The 17,392-nt window shown below is 41.6% G+C and overlaps 1 protein-coding gene across 1 annotated transcript in view; it reads left to right on the plus strand.

Annotated features, from left to right (window-relative positions):
* Nucleotides 1–1,129: 1,129 nt before the first annotated feature.
* The window catches only part of AKAP6 (A-kinase anchoring protein 6), a gene marked incomplete at its 5' end in the record, with an annotated part of 305,320 nt that continues 289,057 nt past the window's right edge, over nt 1,130–17,392 (plus strand). The window contains one exon of the mRNA XM_080912298.1: nt 1,130–1,450. Coding sequence (XP_080768424.1) covers nt 1,130–1,450 — 321 coding nt within the window. The remainder of the gene's footprint in view (nt 1,451–17,392) is intronic.

The following is a 17,392-nucleotide window of genomic DNA, read 5'->3' on the forward strand; positions in this document are numbered from 1 at the left end:
TACATGCTGACCTCCAGTTGAACTAGAACCATTTTTGAAAATGTTATCTTTTTTCCACTGGATAGTTATAGCTCAATGATCAAGTGACCATCGGTGTGTAGGTTTATTTCTGGGTCTTCAATTCTATTCCATTGATCTACCTGCCTATCTCTGTACCAATACCATGAAGTTTTTATCACAATTGCTCTGAAATAAAGCTTGAGGTCAGGAATAGTGATTCCTTCTGAAGTTCTTTTATTTGGAGAATAATTTTCACCATCCTGGATTTTTTGTGATTCCAAATGAATTTGGAAATTGCTCTTTCTCACTCTATGAAGAATTGAGTTGGAATTTTGATGGGGATTGCATTGAATCTGTAGATTGCTTTTGGTAAGATGGCCATTTTTATTCTATTTATCCAGCCAATCCATGAGCATGGGAGATAGGAAAGCCCCTTTTAATCATTGCTTTGAACACAATAGAAATTTGTCCTTTCCTTTTACATGTCAGCAATACTGGCAGAGAGGCCTCTTGGTATCTCATTTAATGCATGTTCATAGCTCTATGCTTCACCATCTTCTTCTAAGAACACCCCAGAGCGTCTTCTGGCCTGACATGGAGCCAGAGCTCTAGTCATGGAGTTCACCACAGAGACTGGACTAGTGGTAGAAAGCAGATGGGCTGACAGGTGGCTTATTCTAGCTCAACAGTCCCTTGAAACAGCTCTTAGAATTTCTGCCTAGCTGTTCCATTTCTCATTGGCTGGTACTTGGCTATGGGGCCACAGCTGGCTGCAAGGGAAATGGGGGACTCTAGATCTAAATCCACACAAGGATATTCACAGCTAAATCTCAGCATTTGTTACTAAGGAAATGGGAAAATAGATTTGAAGAGACAGTATCACCATGCTCTTGTGTTACATACTGGTTCTTGTGGCTATAATATTTAAAATCAAAACCCCTCTTTCTGTTTTTGTTATGAGCAATGGTTTCTAAATTTAGAATCTGGCTTTATTTAGAAGCCCTGTTTCTTCTACGAAGTGAAGTATCGTTGCTTTATTTGGAAATCTAGTCTGACTTTGCTTTCCTATTTCCTTTTGCCTTTCAGCTGTTTTGGAAAGAAGTAAGGCTTAGATTTCTCCATGTTAACCATGAGCGTGACACTTTCCCCACTGAGGTCACAGGACCCAGATCCCATGGCGACTGATGCCTCACCCATGGCCATCAACATGACACCTACTGTAGAGCAGGAGGAAGGAGAGGGAGAAGAAGCCGTGAAGGACATCGATGCTGAGCAGCAGTATGGAAAGCCACCTCCACTCCACACAGCAGCCGACTGGAAGATCGTTCTTCATTTACCTGAGATTGAGACCTGGCTCCGGATGACCTCAGAGCGGGTCCGTGACCTCACCTATTCCGTCCAGCAGGATGCAGACAGCAAGCACGTGGATGTGCATCTAGTTCAGCTGAAGGTAAGGCAGGCTCTCTGGAAAGAAGTCTAAAATTGCCTCTGGTACCTTGAGCCAGTCTCAGTTTTATAAATGCTGATGAGAAAGAACCCAAGGTGAAAATCTAGTAACATGTGAAAACATTACTCTTGATGGTAAACAGATCATTTTCTTTTTATAAGTTTTACTACATTGCCAGTTATCTAGTGTAAAACTGGCCTTTGAGAATAGAGCAGAGATACAAGAAACAGGAAGAGTATTTTTGTTCCATGTTATAGAATTCAGTTGTGGGAAATGAAAGGGTTTCACAAACAATTTTAAAAAACTTAACAAAGAACTCGTGGTAGAATACTGAGCTGGAATGGTGAACAGGTCATGTGATTAGTACCTTCTGCAGAAGCTGAAACTGCCTTTGAAGCAAACAGTGGTTTCTACCCTGGTGGGAAGGGCAATGTTCTCCTTGTAGAGCACATTTCGTCTGAAGTCAATGCATTATGCAGAAGAAAGGAGCTTTTTATAACAACTGAGCTAATGTCAGACTTTTTCAAACGTCTATGGCTTCTGAAGACCTTTTGTAAGTGTCATGGCCCAGAGAGATAGAGGTGCTGCGGGGAATACAATTAAATGAGGGCTTTAGAAATATACACTGTGACTTCGACCCTGTTATAACCTCTTCTCTCTCCAGGTCCTTGAGGGGAAAATATATAACATGTAGGCCTTATACAAATTTCAAGATAATATTTTACCTAAGCTAGTTCATCTTAAATGACATAAAATAAAAGGCTAGGCAAATTTGTAGATCTTAACACTGATGTGAGTTACAGCCTATCACCACCATGGAAGAAAGATGAGCAGTCAAGAGATAGCATGTTTCTAAATGTTCGGAGTAGATCTGGCTTAGGCTTTTATCTGGTTTAACCTTTCACATTAGTGCGACAGATCATGTGCCAGATATCTTAGTTACATTACCACTGTTGTAATAAAGCACTGTAACCAAACATGCCTTGGAAAGAAAATGGTTTATTCAGCTTACACCTCTCAGGTCTCAGTCTATCACTGAAGGAAGTCAGGACAATACCTAAGGCGGGAACCTGGAGGCAGAGCTAATGTAGAAGCCAGAGAGGAATGCTTCTTACTGGCTTGCTCCATCTGGCTTATTCAGCCTGTTTTCTTATAGCACCCAGGACCACCAGCTCAGGGATGGTACCATCCACAATAGTCTGGGCCCTTCCTGGTCAGTCCATAATTAAGAAGATGCCCTGCAGGCTTGTCTACAGCCCGATCTTATGAGACATTTTTCTCAATTGTGATTCCCTCTTTTCAGAGAACTCCAGCTTATGTCGAGTTGACAAAACCTCACTAGGTTACTACATTAGTGTTTAAGACAGGGAGGGAAAGAAGACACAGAGGAGAGAAGGGAGGCAGGAAGGAATAAGAAAGGGAGAGAGGGGAGCACATGAGCAAAAGTACAGTGTAAGCCAGAGAGCCAGATGTTACTGGTAACTGCTCTCAGAATGGGAAGAACTCAGAATGAAGGCAGAGCTATGGCTGGAATTAGCGTCAGCAGAATGACAGCCCCTGACAATGCCCTCCTATGGCAGTAGGGAGTATTGTGACTGGGCCCCAGAAATAATTTATTCAGAAGATAAAGATGCAAGTTCCTGGGCATCTTGGGGTGGTAGAAGTTTGAGAACACTCCTTCCTACCACTCCCTCCAGTGCTGATCTTGTGTGCGGCTCCCGTAAGTTGATACAGGTTTGAATTTGTAAGGCAAATCAGTTGCTCCCCTACAGACCTTTCACATGTTCATGGGACGTTAGTAAGAGGAAGTAAGGGGGTGGACATGCCATTAGAAGACACAGCTAAAAACACTAAAGTTCAAATGGTCTTAAACATACTAACTTGCCATTAACTTCATTTATTTAGATCAATAACATACCTATGGAAACTTTAACTCAGAATAGGAATGTAAATTTATTTGTGCCATTGTATAGTTGTACTGAGCATTTGAAACATCACCTCAGGGAGATCTGCTTTCTCATTGTAGCTGGCACTGTAATTTTTGGAAGGCTTCTTGAATCTGCCATTGCTCTGTGTCAGGGTGTGTGTTATCTTCTCCACTGATAAAGGAACTTCAGGAGGTGTAAGGTCAAGACGGTGGTCCTAAGATGTCAGCCAATGACTGTTGAGTGATGAATTGGAATTACCTACCTTTGTTTTATTCTAGGGCTCCTGTTAGCACCTTCCCGTATATTTGTCTCATCAAGTTACTTAACTAAATTCTCTGTAATGTTCTCAAATGTGTGTAATAATGGAGCCCTTCCTCACTGAGCCTAAAGTCAGCAAGCTCCAGTGTGTGTGGCCTCTACTATGATCTTCATGAAGGGCTTAGTTTGGAATCCTAATATGCTTACATAAGTTTCTCCTTCATTATATAATATGTCTTTATTCGGTGAAATAGTGGTACGTTTAAATATTTGAATATGTCACTGTGGTACCGGGTTCAGCCTCTTTTCTCAGGATGCTGCCTGTAAACTGGGGGTTCACAGTCTTCCTAAGTCAGACTCTGCTCCAGGAGGGGGTGAAGCAGAGTGGGGTGGGAGAGAGAGTATGAAGCAGCTCGCTGAGATGATCCTAGCTTGTTTGTATTTCTTTACTGGGGATGTAGGGATGGGTCTGAATGCATACACTTTATTCAGGTGAACCAGGGGTTTTATAGTTTCTGAAGAAGGGCCTGAGAGTATCCAGGGAGGGCATTCATTCCCTGAAGGATACGGCCACTGAGATGCCTCATTAGCATGGCGAGGTATTCCAGGTGCCATGCAGTGACTGATTCACCTTGACAAGCTGGTCAGTAGTTGCCTACTTGAGTGCTCTGAGGCAGGTATGGAAACAGGGAGGGAATTAACCCTACTCCTGCTGGTCTCGGGATGAGGATCTAATCTCAGTGCTTCAGATTTCCAGGGTCTGGACATACTCAGCCTCACTTGTTCCATGACAGTTTCTCTGGAGGTGTGGTACAGGTGCCCTACGCGTCACCCTTTTGCATTCTTCGTACATTCAAAATGATAAAGAATGTAACACAGTGCTTTAGTGGAGATTTGACAGGACAACCTTGTAAGACAGCTCAAAGATGAGAGTGTGGCAAAGCAGGGGGCATATCCAGCTTGGGTGAGTGGTCTCAGGTTCACATCACTGCTTTGGTGCGTTACTTGGTATATTAATTTACAGCGAGAAGTAGTCATCAGGGCTGGGAATGCCCATGACCTTAAAGACCAATTTTGTGCATCTATTCCAATGTTTCCCTAACAGTCCAAAGCCAAGTTTCTTATCTGGCTACTCTGCCCTTATCTTAGCAGACCTCAAGCTGGGGATGTTCATTTGATTTCTCTGAGTCCTTCCTGACATGTCCCAGTCATGGTAGAGGGACCACTCTTTGCCCAGGCACACATACATTTCTATCAACAGGGAACCCATTCCCCAGATTGCCTGGGGAATTTGCCCAGAGATGCTATACATTTTGTAGATGGATGTGCTTGCCCAAACCCTTGTAATCTTTTTTGTTTGATTCATGAATTGGCAGTAATTTTGATCAGTAAATATATTTTCAGGGGCATAGAGGGTAACTTAGTAAAGTGTTGGCTGGAAAACACAAGGACCTGAGTTCAGTCACCAGGAGCCATGTGAACCTTAGCACAGAAGTGTGTACTTGCAATCCCAAGGCCAGGACACCAGACACCCACAGAGGGATCCCTGGGTCTTGCTGGTCAGACAGTGTAGCCCAATCTGGAGCTCCAGGTCTTAGATACTCTGTCTCTAAAAACAAGGTAGGAGGCTGCTGAAGAACAACACCCAAGGATGAACTTCAGCATCCATGAAGTATATGTGTATATATGTGAACATGACCACACATATGAGTAGATACATACTCAAAAAGTTTATGTTCAGATCTTTTATCCAGATGCTCATTTCCTCCCACCTGCCTCTGGCCCCACCCCTGGCCCTGGCTCTGGCCCTGCCCTGGCCCTGTCCCTGCCTCTACCCCTGGCCCTGCCCCTGGCCCTGGCCCTGGCCCTGCCCCTGCCCCTGGTCCTACCCCTGCCCCTGACCCTGGCCCTGCCCCTGATCCTACCCCTTCCCTTGGCCCTGCCCCTGGTCCTACCCCTGGCCCCTGCCCCTGCCCCTGCCTCTGCCCCTGCCTCTACCCCTGTCCCTGCCCCTGGCCCTGCCCCTGATCCTACCCCTTCCCCTGGCCCTGCCCCTGGCCCTGCCACTGCCCCTGCCCCTGGCCCTGGCCCTTGTCGTATCCGACCAAACACTAACACTTTGCATCCCCAGCCTTTTTCTCTAAAGGTGACTTTATGGTCATTGTGTTGGTCTTAAAGTTTCTCTCATACACTACTTGTCTTAGGCCATATTCTATTGCTGTGAAGAGAAACAGGGCACTAATTGTGAGATCAGTTCATACATAGGGCTAGATAGCTAAGTCTAAGTATGAGTCCAAGGGGGCCGTGACTATGACAACTCTGGTAAGAAAAGACATTTGTTTGGGGCTGGCTTACAGTTCAGAGTCCACTGTCGTTATGGCGGGAAGCTTGGTGGCATGCAGGCAGACATGGTGCTGAAGAGGTAGCTGAGGGCTCTACATCCAGATCCACAGGCAGAAGGAGGGGGTCTGGGCCTGGTTTGAGCACTTGAAATCCCAAAGCCCACCCCCAGTGACACACTTCCTCCAGCAAGGCCACACCTCTTAATCCATGTCAAGTAGTACTCTCTAATGTCCAAGCCTTTAAATATAGGAGCCTATAGGGGCCATTCTTATTCAAACCAACACATCACTCTTTGATCTCCCTTAGTTCTAAGTTCTCAGGGGGAAATTTCACTGTAACTTCCAAGTTGAGTTAATAATACAAAGTTTTCACAGGGAAGTGATTGCTACTGAAAGTGAAAAAAATCTAACTTTAACATAAAAAAAGTCATAGGAAAACTGACTTACACTAAATCCTTTCCCCATTATTGTGTTACGATTTTAACTGAACACACAGTCTGCACATTTTACTTCCTACTTTCCAGACATTCCCCAGTTAGAGGTGTGAGAAGCACCTGAAGCAGCCACACACCCATCTACAGGCCCAGGTTTGGAAGTTGTGCTACTCAAGAAAAGCTGGCCAAGAACCTTAAGCATTTTTATCTTTGCTGAGAGCTCAGCTGCAGGAACATGCTTGGGAGCTAAGCAGGCACCTTCTCAGGGAGAATGGTGCTCAAATCCCTGAAGATACAACAGTAGAGATGAAGCAAGGCACAGACTAGCTGGAAGAAGAAATGTAGCCTGTAAATAAACCGATGTCTGGAAGTGTCTGACTTCACTGGAACCAGTTCTAATCTGTTCCCGACTTTAAATTCTATTGTAAACTCCCACCACATAAAATTTGTGCCTGCATATTTTGATATAGGCCTGATTTTCAAAGTTAGAACACTGGATAAAATATGTTTATATGACCTTTTGACTCAGATGCCTGCAACATCTGGGAGTTCATCCGGACACCCACTAACTCACATGGAGGCTAGAGGGCCTGCTGGGGAAAGGTTTGTGTCCTCTTCACAGCTGGGAATTTGCACATAAGATATGCCTGATGATCTAAAGATGGTGGAAATTTAGAGACAAGTTACTGTTAGCTGAGGATTCATGGTCATCACGGATCCAAGAGGCTGTGGCAATATGACAGAGAGGGAGAGCAATGATGGGTTTGGTCCAGTGTTCCAGCCCTGGAGCAAAGCACTGTGGGTAATAACTAGGGAGAAGAAAGGCTGAGCGCATGATACCTCCTGCTTGACTGGGGTAGACTTTCCCCTGACTTGGGATCTCTTATTACTATAGAATAACGAGTGAGGTCTGACCACAGACACAGTGTTTGCCCAGAGGACAACTACAGAGTCCAGGGCCCACTGTCTGTGATTGTGAGCAACAGCCTCGGTTGATTACTGAGGGCTTCTATTCAGCACCTCCAATTCTTGACATACACACCTCTGAACAGCTAGCATCATCATTTGGGGGTTTGGAGGATTCTGATCTTAACATCTCTGTGACCTCACACCGTAGTCTGAAACATTCAATTCCTGCCACCTCTGAGTAAACAGAATATATGGATTATAATGAGATGGAAGAGAATTTTTTTCTGTGAAAAATACATTGTTCTTTTTCTCTTTTGAATATTATTTTTCCAGAACAAAATCTCAGTCCATTTGGCATGATGTGAAATAGATTTAGTCAGATAATTGAAACAATGCAGCTGAACAGAATTGTAGAGATGAAATATTTTGTAAAGTTTGATTATAAATATTTTCATGTAGACATAATTGATCATGGTGTACGTTTATGTCTTTTTCTGAGCCAATATTTGGGTGGTTTAACAGTTATTAATTTAGACCATTCTCAAATTTCCTCTATAACTTTGATATATACTCAAATTTTAGAAGATATACTGCACACAGACTTAGTCAGGTACTGTTTTGTGCATTATGGCCATTGTCCTTTATTTTGAGTTCAAGCTTACATGGATGTTCATTAAATTTCCTCCATTAAAGGTTTATTCCAGGTCTCAGGAGTTTGAATCTACAGAACATGATTGGCAGAAATGAAGATGAATTTTTAAATTTTTCCTCAATCTTATGTTTCCCCAACCTAGATTCTCATTTTTTGATTGATATGTAATATGGTCTAAATATATCTCCCCCAAATTCATGTGTGTCATTCCTTAAGAAACATGGCTTTAGAAGGCCCCTGAGTGAGATAGTTAACCTCACAATGGCTAGTTTATAGGTCATGTGATAAAATGTGATTATATATTGACCAATAAACCTGTGTGGTAAAGTGAGTTTGTATACAGTTTGTACAACTTAACAGACTTCATCTCAAAATTATATATATATATATATATATATATATATATATATATATATATATATATATATAAAGAAATGAAGAGAAAGGGACCAGATACACAAGGGTAGTTGCTCACCTAGCACACACGAAGTCTTAGGTTTAAACGCTAGCCTAAAGAAGGCAGGGTTGAGGGTTATTGGTACTCAAGAGGCTCAGCTTTGTGGAAAACTCCATCTTGAGTAATGATCTCCTCCGTCCTCACTTCATGGACAGAGCTGGAAGACATTGATGAACTGGTTAATGTGTTTCAGTATGATTTGGAAATATGACCTAAGTCCCAGACACAGCATATTTTTTTCCAAACTACATGTAAATTTCTTGGTTAAGACTTGGGCAAGACTGGGATGGAGAGATGGCTAGGAGAGATGCAGAGGATTGTGGTTCCATTTCTAGCATCTACATGGCAACTCCCAACTGTCTATAATCTCAGTTCCAGAAGAATCAGTACCTTCAGCTGGCCTCTCTGAGAGCCAGGTGTATACATGGAACACATACATACATTCAGGCAAAACTTCCATACATATAAAATAAAAATACATAAATCTTTAATAAAATCTTGGGCAAGACAATATGGAAAACAATTCTTCTAGGTTTGAGTCCATATGGAATTGTTTGTGTATAAACTTTAACCACATGGACTGATGTATTTAGACTCAGAATGAGAATGTTAATTATCAGGTGGTTCCAGAAACCTACCATATGGTTGATCTGTGTACCATTAAATAACAAAAGGAATACTGAAAATGAATAGAATCACAGACTATGAAACTTGAAATAAATCATTAAAACACATTAAAGAAAATTAATATCATAGAGATATTTGAAGCTGAGACCAAGGGGAAAGCCTGACACTGGCACTAGTTTAATTAGGGACTGTTTCTGGGGGTTGTTCCTTTCAAATGTTGGCTTAATTATAACTGAGCAACAACAGCCATCAATTTATATGGTCTAGAGAGGGAAATGCTGGTTAGGATAGAAATGGCCCCCATAGACTTAAGTGTTTGCATGGCCCACAGGTAGTAGCACCATTAGGAAGTGTGGTCTTGCTGGAGCAGGTATGACCTTATGGAGAAAGGCTTTGAGGTTTTATATGCCAGTGTGGCTCACAGTCAGTTCAGCTGCCTGATGCAGAGACTTTTTTAGCTCTTTCTCCAGCACTGTTCTGCCTAGATGCTGCCATGCTACCAACCATGATAATAATGGGCCAAACCTCTGAAACTTTAAGGGAGCCCCACTTAAATGTTTTTCTTTGTAACAGTTGCCATGGTTATGGTGTCTTTTCATAGCAATATAGACCGTAGCTAAGACAGGCAGCCATTGGAAATGGGATATGAAATAACCCCCTCTTTTTTTTTTTATTTGCCTAGAGAGCTTTTTGGTTCAGTAGCATTCACTGAATTCTTAATTTGTTCAGGAGTTATCTTTTATTCTTCAAAACAACTTGCTTTTACAGATGAGGAAAGTAGATCTTGAAAGTGTCTTGATCACTTTGACACAGTCTTACCATGTTTTTTGTTCATTAAGTCCAATAATCCTTCTGTGTTAGTGCATTGGCCTCCTACCCCTCACATGCTGAGGTAGAAGAAACAGAATGGCTGTGAATGTGTGAGCCTGGTACTTTCATACTGGACACTTAACCTGAATGGATATGATGGTAGGGAGGTGATGTTGTGGTAAATGTCAAATAGTGGAAAACCTTTTAACTGCACTAGTGCTGGCTCCCATGAGACCACATGGCACTGTGGAGCATCTGTATCTTAGCGGCTCCACACCGCCTCTAAGTACTCACAGGCACTGGCTTCTTCTGACCCAGGTGCAGTCCACTCCACCCGCCCTATCTGCCTCTTTCCTTGGTGATCCACAACCAACAGCTTTCACACACTGTCCTCCACTGCCTGGTAAAAACATGACTCCACAATCATTAGCTTATCAAACAGGTTTATATGTTAAATTCTCAATCCACAATATATCTAAACAATAAATTCACTGCCAATTAATAAAGATATAAATTGCCCACCTAAACAAAACAAAACTGATCTGATTCAACTTGATCTGAAACATCTTCCTCTGCCTCCTCCATTGTGAATTGAATCACCAACCTCTCTCCTCCTCTTTCACTTTTCCCACTTTGTCCCTGTCCCATTCTCTACTGTCCAATCATATATCGCCTTGACATTAACCTACCGAGGGAGGGGATGTCACTATTTTAAATTTAAAATTTTTAATTAAATTTTAAATTAAAGGTAAAACCTATGTGTATTATAATTTAACACAGACAGGATGAACAGCTTGAAACAGAGGTGTAAATGAAGCCCTAGATTCTCCCTGAGTATTAGTCTATGGCCGCCTTGAATAAAAAGCAACTTGCTCCCTCTACTCAGCTCACTGTTTGCCACTACTTGAACCATTCTACACTCTTTAAAAGTTCATATCCTAAAGGAAGGGGGCATTTGGTCAAATTAAACTAAAATTCTGGTAGCATGTGATTTCCTGACTCCTCACTGGAGGTAGCTGGAACTGGAGACGAGAAAATTCAATGAGAAACATTAGCAACTCCATTGGCTTCCAGATAGTGCCCATGAAAGCCTTTTTGGCTCTTGTCTTTGCTTCTTGCCTTTGGCTGCACAGCAGAATATTTCAGGAAACTTTCAAAGCTCTTGTCCCGGATATGTTCAGATCAGCTGCCATAGAACTTGGTTGTTAGTTACCAGGGCATCCATTTTCATAGAACTATGTGATTCCAGTACACACCCAGAGCTGATGACCCTAGGAAATGTTTGAAGAGCCAGTTCGTGTACCGCTTACTTTTTGGTGCTTCCTCCCTTCTCCCAGGAACACAGCTGTGGATTTATAATCAATATTTTTAGGAGAAATGAGTCCATATGACTCATTTATTATTTATTTTTCAGGTTTTTTAGGTGACCTGACGAGTCTTATCTCAACTTGACACAAACTATCTGCATCTGAAGGAAGGGAACCTCAACTGAGAAAATGCTTCTGTAAGACACAGATTTAGGAAATTTTCTTAATTAGTGATTGATGAGGAGAGCCTATTCTATCATGACTGGTGCCATCCCTGGGCTGGGGGTCCTGGGTTCTATAAGAAAGTAGGCTGAGCAAGCAATGAGGAGCGAGCCAATAAGCAGCATCCCTCCATGGCCTCCACATAAGCTTCTTCCTCCACATCCTTGCTATGTTTGAGGCTCTGTCCTGACTTCCTTAGATGATGAACAGTGATGTGGAAGTGTAAGCCAAATAACCCCCTTTTCCTCCAACTTGCTTTTGATTGTGGTGGTATTTTATCACAGTAGCTTTATTTTTCCTTGATACTTAGGTTTTTAAAAGAGGATTGGGGGAAAACAATCAGCTTTCTGCTCATTTCCTCTGACTATTTCCTTGAATGAAAACAAACCAATACTCATCCTTGTTATGGCTGAGAGGACTTCCTGAGCGGGAGTAATTCTCACGTCTGGACATCCGACTGTTAGTATTTCCTCCACTTTCTTCTAGACCCAGCCCCTGCAAAACATTGCACTTCAAGGAAATGACTTGTAGAAGTCCTAACCATAAAAGCTCTGTTCGCAGTTTTAAAATTGCAAATATTTAATGGTAAATCATTTTGTTATCACTAAAGAATGGTTTACCTCAAAAGATACAAGAATATGGTGAGGTATTGAAACTGGGGTCTCCTTTATCGTGCTTTGTATAGACAAATGCAAAGTTTCATACACCCAGCAGAGTTTCCCCTTGAACCAATAGACATCTGCTTTGTCGTTTTCTGTGGCAGTGGAGGAGGAGCTGGTTTCTTACAGTTCTCTGAGTAGCTATATATTTGTGTCTGTCACAAGACCATAAGTAGGGACAAATATTTCATAACTATTTAATGTGGTTTTCCTAAAAATCACTACATCTGCTAAAGTGCAAGTCCATGGATGTTTTTCCAGGTCACTAGAACAAATTTAATAAAGCTCAGAACGTAAAAATGTGTAAGACTGTGCATTTACTGTATGTTTATGGGACAGAATGTTATGGCTTCTGCCTTTATTTAAAAAGTCAATGTGGTATATTCTATTCTTCATTGAACCTAAATTCTTTCATGTCCTATGTCATTTTTTTAGCATTGTTATTGAGCAGCCAAGAGATGGCCCAAAGGGCTCCTCCTTGCAACAGAAACATGTTTAAGATGTTCATGTTCTTTTCCTTACATAATGACAGTAAGCAGACACTGCAGAGCAGATCGTGCAGGCATGGAGACACTCCTCACATCCGTCTCTAAGCCAGCAGTCACACAGAGACTGAAGTTCCACCAGAAAGCCTCTCTGCCTCTGTCCATACTGCTCATGGGCCTTTAGACCTGGTATCCCTATTTGATTTTTCTTGTATCATTTTCTAACCTTCCCATGCAACTCTTAAGGCTCTTTAGGGTCAAGTAAGTACTCTTATTTCTTTGTATAAAGTTACAAATACTGCTTTCTGTACCCTAAATGACTGCATTTCTATATAATCATCTTAAAATTTTCCTTCTTCCCTTCCTATAAATGACATTAGCATACTATGGTAACCATAACTTCTAAATCATATTTCAGAGAAATAATAAAATCTATTTATAAGCACCATTAAATTAGCAAGTTTTATCATAGTCAACAGAGTTCAGAGTTTCTCCTTGTTGTTTTGGTTAAATTTTGTTATAACATTTTTACAGTCCTAGGATTCAAATCCAGGGCCTCAAACATGCCAGCTAAGTTTTCTACCATAGAGCTATGTTCTTAGGACTAGATCCCAGTTAATGTAACCCAAAGTTTGGGCCCAGTGAAATCTTAAAGCTCCCTGAAAGTCTCTATCAGTTCAGCTCATGAGCTCGAGACCTCACTGTTGGAAAGGAAATAGGTTTCTGACTCTAACACTGCTCTAAACCAGCCAGCAGCCTTACCATTCATATATGTATGCTCTGGACACCAAGATGTGAGAGGATGCTAAGACATATTATTCCCCGGCAGCTGCACAGTGGCTTCAAAGGTTACAGCAGATACCACGAGACACTGAAATAAGTGCCCACTGTGCCCACTGTAAAATGGGGAGCTCTGAGGAGAAGCAGGAACGGAATGCAAATGCACTGTCAGTTTGATTAATGAGGTCCAGGACCAAAGGCCATCTTTCAAGAGAGAACATCTTCCTCCTCTTCCCCCTCCTGTTCCTCCTCCTCTTCCCCCTCCCCTTCCTCCTCGTCTTCCACCCTCTTCTCCCTCCTCTTCCTCTTCTTCCTCTTCCTCTTCCTTCTCTTCTTCTAGGCGCCTGAACTGAAACCAAAATCTGGTGTCCAAATTTTGCCGCTAACTTGCTGTATGGCAAAGCCACCATTTTTTAGATTTTGGCCTAGCTGCTCATCACCTGAGGAAAGTGCTTGGTGCCTTCCACTAGGATATTTGTGGAGACAACTAAACACACCCTGAGCAAGACATCCATTTTGGTGATTTTGTAACTTTAGTTTGTTTTCTTCTTTCTTTGTCTGTTTGAGGACCTTCCTCTCAGGATCTCTCAAGGTTTTTTGCCATTCAAGGAATGATATAATCAGCTATTGACCTTGTTTACCACAAAACACTTTTCAATTATGGATTTTAAGAATCTGTATGATAATTTCTAGCTGAGGTGAGAGAATTGGAGCACAGTAAGGATTAGCGACTTACCTAAAATTACACAGTGGGAAGGCGACAGAGCTAGGATTAGAAAACAGGTGGTTTTAAAAACAGTTTTTATTAATTATTTGAGCATTTCATACACTGTATTGTGAATATATTCATGCCTTCCCACTTTGAGATTTCTTCTTTTTAAGTCCAGATATAGTCTTGGGAGTGGGACCTGACATACTGTGTGGTTGACTTAAAATTATTAAATTGTATTTACAATTAATCTGATTTCTAATTGTTAAATTATTGTTAAAGAAATGAATTCCCCCTCGCAGAAGCTCTAGAATACCAATAGCTCTTCAGCTAATATTGGAATCCACTGAAATTTGGTGGAGCTTGTGGGTTTTATGCAGGTTATCACAATTCTTGTGAGCTCAGGTGTGCAACTGCCCTGTTGAAACCAGAAAACATGGTTTTCTGTCTTCCACCATCATGGCCTCCTCTTCTGCTAAAATCCCTCAGCCCTGGGTGGTGTGGGGGACATAATATGAATATCTCACTCAGGGCTTAGCATGCAGAATCTTGTTGTCAGCATGTTGACCAGTTGAGGGTCTGTGTTCTAGCCACTGCCAGGAGATGGCCCGCCTGTTTCTTAGATGATGACTCATTTAGTGCAAGCTGCCTCAGAGATTTCAGAAACCCCCAAGAGCATAAGACTCACCAGTCAATCTCAACAGCTCACATGCTGAAATGGGGATCCTTCAACCCGTGGGTTGCGATGCCTGGTCTCTGGTCATCCCTCGTGTCAGGTGACCAAGAGCAAGGCTGAGTGGAAGCACCTACATATGCAGATGCGGGCCTGGTTCTCCTGGTCCTGTCTTTATTTGGTAACACCAGACAGTACATAACTTCCGTGAGTCTTAATTTCCTTAGTTTTGTAAATACCTTCCTCAGAAGGCTGTTGTTAAAACTGAGTATAGGACCATTGTCAGAACTCTGAAATTTCTTAAAGATCACAGAAATCTTAGTAAATCTAATGACAGTTTCCCAACCAAAACACTGATGCTGTTCCCGTGACTGTAGTTAATAAGTGAGCACATGGATATGTGTGCTAGTATCTATACTACCAGCCATAGCTAGAATCTTATATAATTTACCGTTAGATACTAAAAAACACAACAAAATTATTCTCAGCCGTGCTTAAAAGAAGCAGGCTACTTGTTGATTGGAATTATGATAAAAATAAACTTGATTTCTCATCAAGATAAAAAACAAAAACCACAAAACACTGTGTTCTACATCAGTGTATGTTCACACTGAGATTCCTGTACATAGTACTGGTTGTCTCTAAGTCTTCCTTATTACTAATCGTAAAGCAGCTTTTAATGTTAGCACCTGAAACATCATTCCATAGAACAAAATGGATCTATACCAGATGTTTTTCTCTTTCCTTATATCTCCATGAAATATTTTTTTTCCTCTAAGAAGTGAAATCAAGACATTCCTTTACAGTTTTCATATTTGTTTGTTTCATTTTAGTACGAATGATATAGTTTGAAGTAGGGAGATAGATCAGTAAGACCTTAGCTATACAAATATTGAGGACCTAAGTTCAATTTGCCAGAACCTATGTAAAAAGCTATATATGGTCATTCATCATTCATGTATACTTGTATTTTCAGCAGTCTATGTGGGGTCGGGAGGGAGGTCATTAGGACTTGCTGGCCCAGGTACTGGGGACTAAATTTGGAACCTTGTTCATACCAGACAAAGGCTATATTAACAGAGGTACACTCCCCAGCACTAGGAAGCTTCTTTGGTTCCCAAATTCTAATAAAGTATTGCTATGTTTCATAATTAATAGCCCAAGCTGAGAAAACTGTAAATGAGAAAGAGAGAGGTTGATTATAATTTTTTCTCAGCTGTCTAACAATATGGCAATGAAAACCTCATTTGGCAGAGAAAGGCTTCATATCTGCAAACAGATCGGACTTGGGAAACACTGTAACAGAAAACTCAACCGCCACCCCATGCTTTGTGTAGGTCTAAAATCACATTGTCTGTTAGCTGGTTTGCATGACTTCTCAAAACTATCTTTTAGGCTGGCTCCTACATGGAAAAATGTGGTATGTTGTTACTCCATTCATTTTGTTATAATCAGAGCTGGTAAGTAGAAAACACAAGCTTCCTAATTACTACAAATCCATTCTGGGAGCTGAATAATTTATTACCCTTTCAGGACAAAAGACCCTGCTTTCAGTGTTCCAGCTTCTCCTCAGGCTCCTTCCCATGATCCTCTCTCTTCTCCATGTTCTGGGGAGCTGCAAGAGAAGACACTGCGTTTTGGCATGTATCCATTTCTTTGTGGGCGTGTGTTCTGGTATCTAGGAAACTTTCCAAGGAGCACAGTCATGCTTGGTATGGAAACCACATGCCTAAACCACACCCTCTCTGCACAGCAGCGTCTGTGGTAAAGTTTCTGTTGACTAAATCTCTTCTGTCTCTTCAGGCTGTCCTCTAGATGTGGGCTGATTGCTCTTTGTTGTCCATGGTGTTTGTGTTGATTTTTATATAGTTTTCTGATTATAAAGTAACAGATGACATATCTATGTCTACCTCGACATCCTGTTCAGAGTGGTAGCCTCTGGTCACATGGGATTATTTAAATATAAATTAATTAAAGTGAACTTAAACTAACAAAAAGTCATTTCCTCACACAGTTTATGGGTAGAGAGTGTCGGTCTGGACCGGAAAGCACAGAGAACCACTTCTGTGTGGGCGAAGAGCCTCACTGTGTTCAAGCAAATGTCTTAACTTCTCTCCATAGCTTTGCTCCTGGATAAAAAGTTCTGGCCTAGTTCTACTGTAACACAGAGGGTCCTGTGCTCTTACTGTAAGTGCTCCACTGTCTCCTTTGGATAGTCCTTGATTTGCCTATCTACTGATAAATACATAGCTTGTTTCTGTTTCTCTGTTATAAAAATAATTCGATTCCTTTTGTATATTTGCCTTGGTATACTTTTCTACATGTTGAAAATCGGAATTGGTTTAAGTGGTCCCATTTCGGTCCATATTGCCAGGCTCCCCTTTAGCAAGTGTATCAAATGACAGTGCATTCCTCTCTGGCCTGCTGCGAGTCACTGGACTTTTCAACTTCAACCAGAGCAATCAGAGTACTTACCATGTCCCTTACTAGGTAATTAAGAGATACAAGTAATATAACACTTTTCATACTTTAAAAATAAAAATCAAACACTGCGCCAGGTATGATATTTCTAGGAATTTGTATGACAGTTGTAAGGATGGAGTTGAAATCATGAATATGTCGGTATCTAGTTTAACACAAAGGAAAGAATGATTGTGGAGGTCGGGCTAAGGGTGCAGCCTTTGAGACTCCCT

This window comes from Micromys minutus, assembly GCF_963924665.1.
Source record: "Micromys minutus genome assembly, chromosome: 1".
NCBI lineage: Eukaryota > Metazoa > Chordata > Mammalia > Rodentia > Muridae > Micromys > Micromys minutus.